The 9,781-nt window shown below is 53.7% G+C and overlaps 1 protein-coding gene across 1 annotated transcript; it reads left to right on the forward strand.

The window, feature by feature from the left end:
* The first annotated feature begins 83 nt into the window (after nucleotides 1–83).
* On the forward strand, nucleotides 84–8,855 carry ABHD15 (abhydrolase domain containing 15). Its single transcript, XM_002748223.6, has 2 exons — nucleotides 84–2,475; nucleotides 7,048–8,855. The coding sequence occupies exons 1-2, from the start codon at nucleotides 1,595–1,597 to the stop codon at nucleotides 7,571–7,573; spliced, it is 1,407 nt and encodes a 468-aa protein (XP_002748269.1). The 5' UTR covers nucleotides 84–1,594; the 3' UTR covers nucleotides 7,574–8,855.
* The last annotated feature ends 926 nt before the right edge of the window (nucleotides 8,856–9,781 follow it).

Raw genomic sequence — 9,781 nt, forward strand, 5'->3', positions numbered from 1 at the left:
GGCTCGCCCCGCCCCTAGGCGCCCCCGCCCCGCCCCAATGCCCGCCCACAGCAGCCGAACGTGCGCGCCGGCGTCTTAAACCTGAAGCCGGAAAAGTTGCGTGAGCTAGCTGGGCTAGCGCTCCAGGCGCTGCAGGGCCGCGGGGACCTCGTCGCCTCGCCCGGGGATTCGTACCAGCGCGTCCCTGCAGCCTGCAGAGCACATCTGCAGCGCCTGGATGGAATTGTGGAGCGGGGTGTAGGGCAGGAATTGGGATCCCTGTGGACCGGGTGGCCCAAGCCCGGGAGACGGGTACGCTCGCCTGGCAAACCTGCTTCAGATTTTGTCTGTGTGACCTGCAGCGAGAAGAGGGGCTGAATCACGAAGTCAGGAGGAGCTGCTGAAGGGAGACGGTCCCACTTCTGAAGCTTTGACGTCAGCCCACCCCACTTTCGCCCTCGCAAATAGGGACCCCAGAGGAGCCTCGAGGGGTCTTCGCCCCCCAAACTCCTCAGACCCAGAAGCCCCGGGAGGTCGGAGCTGGCCGAGGGGCTGCTGTGTTCCCCACCTCCGCCGTCGCCCAGCGGTGGCCGGCGCGCGTCCAGAAAGAGATTGGTCGCCGCGAGGTGGAGAAGCCACAGGCCTCACCCCCGGGGGGGGCGCTGGTTCTGGTCCCCTCTCCAGGATTTGGGAGAAGAACATGGGTAGAGAGCGAGGGTCAAGATGGCCATGCCAAAGCTTGGAAACAGCGAGAACGTGTTATTTCCGTGGTCTCCCATGCACCCCGGCTTACAAGGGGTTTCTTGTAGGTCGGAGGGGCATCCCTGTCGCAGGACGCCTGAGTGTGCTTTTCTCCAACTGACTCTCGGAGGCGTGGGGCTGCTGCTTCTGGAGAACTACCTCCCGGGCAGCAAGGCTGAGGATTTCCTTCATGGGGAGCCCCGAGCTCGCGGGGACGGGGACGGGGACCAGGATTCCGTGGGACCCGCACTGATGCAGTCAGGGAAGTAGCAGTCTCTCGCCAGCGGCTCGAACGCCGCGCTCGCCCTCACTGGCCCAGCGCCGGACCCCGCCCGGCCTAGTAACTGCGGGGCTGCAGGGTCTGGCGGTGGAGACAAACGCCGAGGAGTCGGCGCCCGAAGCTGCGACTTATTCACCTCTCCCTTCTGCTTCACTTCATCGGTCTCTGAGGGCGGAGCGCCCAGGGTCTGTCTAAAGACCCTGATGACACCCGGGTCCCCAAGCCTCGGCCTCCAGTCTCCCCACGCCTCTGGCCAGCACCGCTCTCCCCGGCTCGTGCCCTCCCTGCTCCCTTCCGGCTGCTGGCGCGCCCTCCCTCCCTAGTGGCCCCGACTCCTCTCACCCTCGGCTCTCGCTTGTTGCAATCGCTGTACAAAGGGCCGAGGGCGGAGGTGGGGGGCGGGCGAGGGGAGTCGGGACCGAACTGGCTGCCTCTGCGTAGCCGCGGCCAATCCAGAGCGCGCCCGCGCGGGAGGGTCCCGGGCAGCCGCCGCCGGCAGGCGGAGCCGCAGGCAGAGCGCGGGGCTCTCCAAGTAGACTGCTGGGCCGCCCGCCGCCCGCCGCCCGCCGCCCGCCGGGGCTCTCTGGCCTCGCCATGCTGCCGTGGAGCGCCGCCCTCGCGCTCATCTTGGCGATGCTCGCCCTGCTTTGCCTGCTCCGCCCGCGGCTCCGGAGTCCCTGGGAGCGCACCGTCGGAAAGAGAACCCTGCCGGGGGCCCAAAACCGAGATGACAAGGAGGAGGCAGAAGGCGGAGGCCCCGCGGATCAGTTCAGCGACGGGCGCGAGCCACTGCCGGGTGGGTGTAGTCTTGTCTGCAAGCCGTCGGCTTTAGCCCAGTGCCTGCTGCGCACCCTGCGGCGCTCGGCGGCACTGGAGCCCGGCCCGCGCTCCTGGCTCTCAGGGCCCCACCTGCAGACGGTCTGCCACTTCGTCCTGCCCGTGGCGCCCGGGCCTGAGCTCTCCCGGGAGTACCTGCAGTTGGCGGACGATGGGCTGGTGGCCCTGGACTGGGTGGTGGGACCTTGTGTTCGGGGCCGCCGGATCACCAGCGCCGGGGGCCTTCCCGCGGTGCTTCTGGTGATTCCCAATGCCTGGGGTCGCCTCACCCGCAACGTGCTCGGCCTCTGCTTGCTCGCCCTGGAGCGCGGCTACTACCCGGTTATCTTCCATCGCCGCGGCCACCACGGCTGCCCGCTGGTCAGCCCCCGGCTGCAGCCTTTCGGGGACCCGTCCGACCTCAAGGAGGCGGTCACTTACATCCGCTTCCGACACCCGGCGGCGCCGCTGTTCTTGGTGAGCGAGGGCTCGGGCTCGGCGCTGCTACTGTCCTACCTGGGCGAGTGCGGCTCCTCCAGCTACGTGACAGGCGCCGCCTGCATCTCGCCCGTGCTGCGCTGCCGCGAGTGGTTCGAGGCCGGCCTGCCCTGGCCCTACGAGCGGGGCTTTCTGCTCCACCAGAAGATCGCCCTCAGCAGGTGGGTAACGGAGGCCGCAGACCGGCATGGAAGGAATAGAGGGCCTGAGCTGGCTGAGAAACATAAACGGCTCTGCATAGCATTAGAACAAACATGCGTGGGCCAGTTTGGGCAAAGTTCTCTGAACACATCTTCCAAAGCCGTCCAAACCCTGTAGTCTAGACAACACAGGGGAAGCAGGTTTAAAGTTCGTCGATGGACTCAGCTAATATCACTGTGCTAGAGCAGGGACTCCTGCCCCGGCCCCTTGTCTCATCTCAGCCTCGGTATCTTAGCAACTTAAGTAGGTACTTGGCCCACGACAGCAGAGATACCTGACATTTACCGCTGAGACCACAGCTTGACAACTCAGCAAAGACCACCCTGGAAGCAATTGCAAATGATTATCTGCCCAGAATGTTTACTCACAGTCTGTGAGCCTGGAAGTGACAGAAATCAGAAATATGGTGGCATTTGAAGCCAGGTGCAAGTGCTCCCACCTGTAATCCCAGCACTTTGGGAGGCCAAAGTAGGAGGATCGCTTGAACCCAAGAGTTTGAGACCAGCTTGGGCAACATATGGAGACCCGTCTCTACAAAAATTTATGTTTTTAAATAGCCAGGTGTGATGGCATGCACCTCTGGTCCCAGCTACTCAGGAGATTGAAGTGGGAGGATCACCCAACCCCAGAAGTTTGAGGCTGCAGAGAGCCTTGGTCAGGCCACTGTACTCCAGCCTGGGTGACAGAGCAAGACCCTGTCTCAAAGTGTGTGTGTGTGTGTGTGTGTGTGCGCGCGCGCGCGTGCGTGGGCATATTGGCATTTAATTTATTTAAAAAATTTTTTTTAGTAGAGATGGGGTTTCCTGATGTTGGCCAGGCTGTTCTTGAACACCTAACCTCAAGTGATTCCACCCGCCCAGCTTCCCAAAGTGCTAGCTAGGGCTATAGGCATGAGCTACTATGCCCAGCTAATTTATTAAAATTGTTTAGAACTGTCAACTGTTTTACACATTTCTACATATGTGCTCAATATTTAATACAAAAAATTAATAATATTTAAACAGAATTTTTAAAAAATCTCCAAAAGAAGAACAGTTTACCACCAGGGTGACAGGTGAGACTTTTCCTCTGAGAAGGCCTATTTGACATCGCCAGCCTATACTCTGGCTTTCTTAGGAAATAGTAGAATGAGGTCGACAACATTATGGCAACAGGGTGGTGTAGTAGAAAGCCCTGGGTTATGGAGTCAGACTCACTTAGGTTCAAATCCAGAATTGCCAGCAAGTTAGCCAATCCGCTTAGAGCTTCACTTCCGTCTTCAAATACATTTGTTAATAATAACCATCTCCCAAGATGGTTAGAAAACAAAAGTAGGGGCCGGGCACGGTGGCTCACACCTGTAATTTCAACATTTTGGGAGGCTGAGGCAGGTGGATCACTTGAGATCAGGAGTTCAAGACCAGCCTGGCCAACATGGTGAAACCCCGTCTCTACTAAAAATACAAAAAGATTAGCCGGGCGTGGTGGTGGGCGCCTATAATCCAAGCTACTGGGGAGGCTGAGGCAGGAGAATCACTTAAACCCAGGAGGCAGAAATTTCAGTGAGCCGAGATCATGCCACTGCACTCCAGCCTGGGCAACAGAGCAAGACTCTGTCTCAAAAAAAAAAAAAAGAGAGAACAAAAGTAGGTGCCTGCCACTGAGTAGGTGCTCAGTAAACGGTGGCAATTGTGTTCTCTCTCTTTCCTTTCATTTTGCCTCCTGTTCTGAGAATGTCAAACGCTGAGCTCAACAACAGCTTGAAGCACTGCCATGGCAACCCAGAGGTGCTGGCGCCATTCAGGGGCAAGGTGCCCTCACTGGCTTAATTGCCATAGTTTCCATGCCAAATGATCTCCACCAGCACTGACCTGGGCACTAGCCAGGGGCAGAGTGAAGGAAATGAAGAGAAATGCTGCATGCTTAGGAGCTGTCCTCATGAAAGTTCGGCTATGAAAACTCAGGGCAAGTGGATTTTTGTTGTTGTTGTGTTTGTGTGTGTGTTTTTTTGTTTTTTGTTTTTTTTTCCTGAGACAGAGTCTTGCTCTGTCTCCCAGGTGGATTGCAGTGTCGTGATCTCAGCTCACTGCAACCTCCACCTCCCAGGTTGAAGCAATTCTCCTGCCTCGACCTCCTGAGTAGCTGGAATTACAGGCACACATCTCCACGCCTGGCTAATTTTTGTATTTTTTAAGTAGAGATGGGGTTTCCCCATGTTGCCAGGCTGGTCTTGAACTCCTGACCTCATGATCCTCCTGCCTTGGCCTCCCAAAGTGCTGGGATTACAGGCATGAGCCACCATGCCTGTTTGTGTGTTTTTTGAGAGGGAGCCTTGCTCTGTCACCCACGCTGGAGGCACAATCTCAGCTCACTGCAACCTCCACCTTCCAGGTTCCAGCAATTCTCCTGCCTCAGTCTCCCAAGTAGCTGGGACAACAGACATGCACCACCATTCCCAACTAATTTTTGTATTTTTCATAGAAACAGGATTTCACCATGTTGGCCAGGCTGGTCTCAAACTCCTGACTTCAAGTGATTGGCCTGCCTCTGACTCCCAACGTGCTAGGATTACAGGTGTGAGCAATCATGCCCAGCCGCTTGTTTGTTTTTTTGAGGCAGGATCTGACTCTGTTGTCCAGGCTAGAGTGCAGTGGTTGGATCACCACTAATAACAGCCTAGAGTTTCCAGGCTTAGGTGATATTCCCAGCCTGCACTCTGGCTTTCTTAGGAGATGGCAGAATGAGGTCAAAGACATATGGCAACAGTGTGGTGTAGCAGATAGACCTGGAATGTGGGGGTCAGACCCCCACCTCAGCCTCCCGAGTAGCTGAGATTATAGGCACATGCCACCATGCCTGGCTAACTTGTATTTTTTGTAAAGATGGAATTGTGCCATGTTGTCCAGGCTCATCTTGAACTCCTGAAATCAGGGGATCCACCCACCTTGGCTTCCCAAAGTGCTAGGTTTATAGATGTGAGCCACTGTCCTTGGTCAGAGACGAACATCTATTTTCAACTCTCTGAGGCTGGATTGAGCTACTCAAAAGATGGAGCCTCCCATCCTGGCCTCCTTGTCAGGATGCCAAGCCCTCTCCAGGGGGCTGGAAACAGCAAAGATGTTCCCTGTTAACCCAAAGCAATTGCTCTCAGGCCCCCATTTGGGAACCCAGTAAATTAATTACAGCCCCAGTTGCTTCCTCTGCCAGGCAGCACACTCTCTAGGAATATCTGCCCCAGGTATACCTGATCAACAGCACACTCGTTTGATTACTAGGACAGGATGTTAGTTTAAAAAACAAAAATAAGGGCCGAGCCCGGTGGCTTGCACCTATAATCTCAGCACTTTGGGAGGCCAAGGCAAGCGGATCACCTGAGGTCAGGAGTTTGAGACCAGCCTGGCCAACATGGTGAAACCCCATCTCTACTAAAAACACAAAAATCAGCCGGGCATGGCAGTGCATGCCTGTAATCCCAGCTACTTGGGAGGCTGAGGCAGGAAAATCACTTGAACCCAGGAGGCAGAGGTTGCAGTGAGCCAAGATCGTGTCACTGCACTCTAGCCTGGCAACAGAGCAAAACTCCATCTCAAAAAAATAAATAAACAAAAATAAAAACAATGGATGCAACCTAAAGTAAAATGTGAGTGATTAGCAGAGGTGTCACCTGCTGGTTGGATAGTCTAAGCCAGCAAGTTCTAGGAGCACTTCAGGAGGTTACAGTTCAGCAAGTTCTCCACAGAGGGCCAGAAGTTGAGGTTAGGAGGAGAACTGTCAGCAGCTGTGAAGTCAAGTGCTGCCCCTAGGGCACGTAGGCAGGTTCAGTGATGCTATGAATGACAGGCCTGGTGGGCACTGTCTCACAAGGAGGGAGGAGCCTACATGGCCGGATCTTCCCACTTCCCTAGAGAAGCCAGATACCTGCATTTCATGTGAAATCCTCTAATTTTATTATTTTATATTACTTTATTTATTTTTTGAAACAGGGTCTCTGTCACCCAGGCTGAAGTGCAATGGTGCAATCCCAGGCTCAAGCAATCCTCCCACCTCAGCCTCCTGAGTAGCTAGGGCCACAGGCTTGAGCCACCATGCCAGGCTAATTTTTTTTTTTTTTTTAAGAAATGGGGTTTCACCACGTTGCCCAGGGTGGTCTCGAACTCCTGGACTCAAGTGATCCACCTATCTCAGCCTTCCAAAGTGCTGGGATTACAGGCATGGGCCACCACAGCCAGCCTGACCAGTTAAAAAAATTTTTTTGTAGAGATCGGGTCTCCCTACATTTCCCAGGCTGGTCTCAAACTCCTGGGCTCAAGCGATCCTCCCACTTTGGCCTTCCAAAGTGTTGGGATTACAAGTGAGAGCCACCGCACCCAGCCTTATCTCCTGGTTTTAAATCATGGCCATGAAATAAAATTTTTTCAAAGCCCTAAATGGCCAAAGAAAACCTCTGTGGTTAGGGTCTGGCCTGCCAGCTGTCTCTGCCTCGTCTGCTGTCACCTAATGCTCTCATTCTTCCCTCTCTTTCCCACCTTCCCCACTCAACATCTCGATGTCAGGTATGCCACAGCCCTGGAGGACACCGTGGACACTAGCAGACTGTTCAGGAGCCGTTCCCTTCGAGAGTTTGAGGAAGCTCTCTTCTGCCACACCAAAAGCTTCCCCATCAGCTGGGATACCTACTGGGACCGCAACGACCCCCTCCGGGATGTGGATGAGGCGGCCGTGCCTGTGCTGTGTATCTGCAGTGCTGACGACCCTGTGTGTGGCCCCCCAGACCACAGTCTGACAACTGAACTCTTTCACAGCAACCCCTACTTCTTCCTCCTGCTCAGTCGCCACGGAGGCCACTGTGGCTTCCTGCGTCAGGAGCCCTTGCCAGCCTGGAGCCACGAGGTCATCTTGGAGTCCTTTCGGGCCTTGACTGAGTTCTTCCGAACAGAGGAGAGGATGAAAGGGCTGAGCAGGCGCAGAGCTTCCTTCCTTGGGGGCCGCCGTCGCGGAGGAGCCTTGCAGAGGCGGGAGGCCTCTTCCTCCTCCAACCTGGAGGAGATCTTTAGCTGGAAGCGATCATACACAAGGTGAGAGACCTGGCCCGACAACCCATAAGTCCTGCAAAGAAAAACAGAGCTGGGCAAGCGGGGAGTCCTGGAAAGATGATGTGGACTGAACGGAGGGAGCGCCAGCTCTGTGCTTCTCATTCAGTCCTTCGCTCTTAAACTGGTGCCTGGAAAGAGATGGGACATCCAGCGAGCCTGCGCTCACTTCACCCTCAGTAGAAGAACTCCCGTCTGGGCTTGCTCGACACATCCCTACTCATCTGGTCATCAGTGGGGTGTTCCCATACTGTCTCCTGTCACTGACATCACAAGCCAAAGGACAGCACTGTTTCAGGCCATGGACTCAGGAGAAAATGTCCTCTTACCGGCAGTGGCTAGAGGGATGGGGCATTTATGTTGTCATCAGGCAGTGACCCCGATTCTCAAGCTGGAGCCACTCGATGTCATTAGGACGGGATGTTTGTGTATCAGCCCCACTTCCCTCATTTGCTGTGTGGTTGTGGTGCTCTGCTCTGACCGAATGTTCGGCAGCTACAGAGGCAGGCTTGCGTGTGTGAGAAGGCGGCAGACAGTGGGGCTGGCTCAGTGAGGGCCGAGCAGGGAGAGAATGTGAATGCCCATCACAAGGAATGCGAAGGTCCAATCTCTCAGAAGAGTTCTGCAAGTCTCAGCTGGGAATGGGGCTCCACTCTACAAGTCTCAGCTGATTTGGGCCCTCCAGCCTCACTGGAGAGGTCTCAAGGGTATTTTAGAACTAGGAAGTGCTTCCACGCAGGGTCGGAAGGCTTTACTAGACCACAGTTCAAGGAGTCAGAATCTTGGCCACCCTACATGCTCCCTCTGGCACCATTTCAGGGCATGACTCCAGAGAGCTGCAGCCAGAGCTGTTCATCTCCTGAGATGTGGACTTTCTCCAAGTAAGTGAAAAGTACAAACTCGTAACTTTGGTGTTTTCTGCTTAGTTGCTCCCTTTTCTGAAGCTACTACTGGCCTCTCCCTCTGCAGAGCCAGGAGACACATTGGGACCAGAGGAAAGAAAACACCAAGAGGCTGACTAGAGCTGACCAGTGATTTACGAGTATTTCACATTACCATGCCTTGTCTGTTCAATTATTCATAAAGCCATCTCTGTAAAGGCAGAAAAGCTTCCTCTTAGATCTGGCCACTCAGCAACTAAGTGGGTATTTGGTTTTATGAGGAATAATGCCGAAAACTAGAGATATCGTGTATCGGAGATAAGACATAGTATACAGGTTGATCTAAATGTTCCTGGTTTGGATTAGGCCATTAAAATTTTTTTGGCAATAGGACGTGTTTCCATGTGTTACTATGTGTTACTGAGGTTCAAAAACCTTGCCCAAAGTTTGAATTGTCATTGAGAATGAGGGCTTCTGTTCTGACCTCACAACAGCAATGCAGTTGTAAAGAAGAGAGCTGTTTATACCAAAGACTTTCACATCCCAAGACTTGGTATAAGGTATTCCTGAGGCCATGATTTCAGATTTGGATAATCTTGCCCCAGCCTTGTTCTTCTAGATAAAATCAGAAGAAACTCTGAAATAACTCCAAGAATCTGCACTGAAATGTAGACAGCACTTGATTGTCTAAGGCACATTAACTTGTGAAAAATTCTCTCTCTCCTCCCCACTTCTTGTTTATCTTCCTCCACGTTCCTCATCTGATGTTCTTTTGCCATTTCTAAGCAAGGGAAATAAAAAGGAACTGAAATTGAAGAAGCTGTTCTACTGCCGGTGAACAACAGCCTTGGTGAAAGGCTTGGGGAGGGAGAATTACTGCCGTCTGGCCATCCCCTGGAACCAGCTGCCCCCACATTTGGTACAGGGGGGATTTCAGTTATTAGGGTGCTGCAGTCCAGTTGCACAGTGGGAAGCAGCCTACTGGTTTTTAAACTCTAAGGCTGAAAGCATCCCTAAGGTGAAAATCTACAGTTTTTCTAGAACTATCCAGTTACCACAGGACTCTGATTCTTCAAGATAATAGCTTTTGGAGAAATAGTGGTTCATTTTCCTTTCCCTTTTGATAGGAAAAGAAGTTTTCCAGGGAGGGAAATGTATAAACTTTGTTACAGTCAGAAGAATGGCAGAACAGCCCCAGTTCAGATTCCATTAATTCCTTTGAACCCTGAAGTATTTCTCTTCCATGGCCCTTGTGCCAGATGCACCCACTGTATATCCCAAAAACCTCTCATCTTCCCATTACTACTTGAAGACTA

Source organism: Callithrix jacchus, chromosome 5 (genome assembly GCF_049354715.1).
Source record: "Callithrix jacchus isolate 240 chromosome 5, calJac240_pri, whole genome shotgun sequence".
Lineage (NCBI taxonomy): Eukaryota > Metazoa > Chordata > Mammalia > Primates > Cebidae > Callithrix > Callithrix jacchus.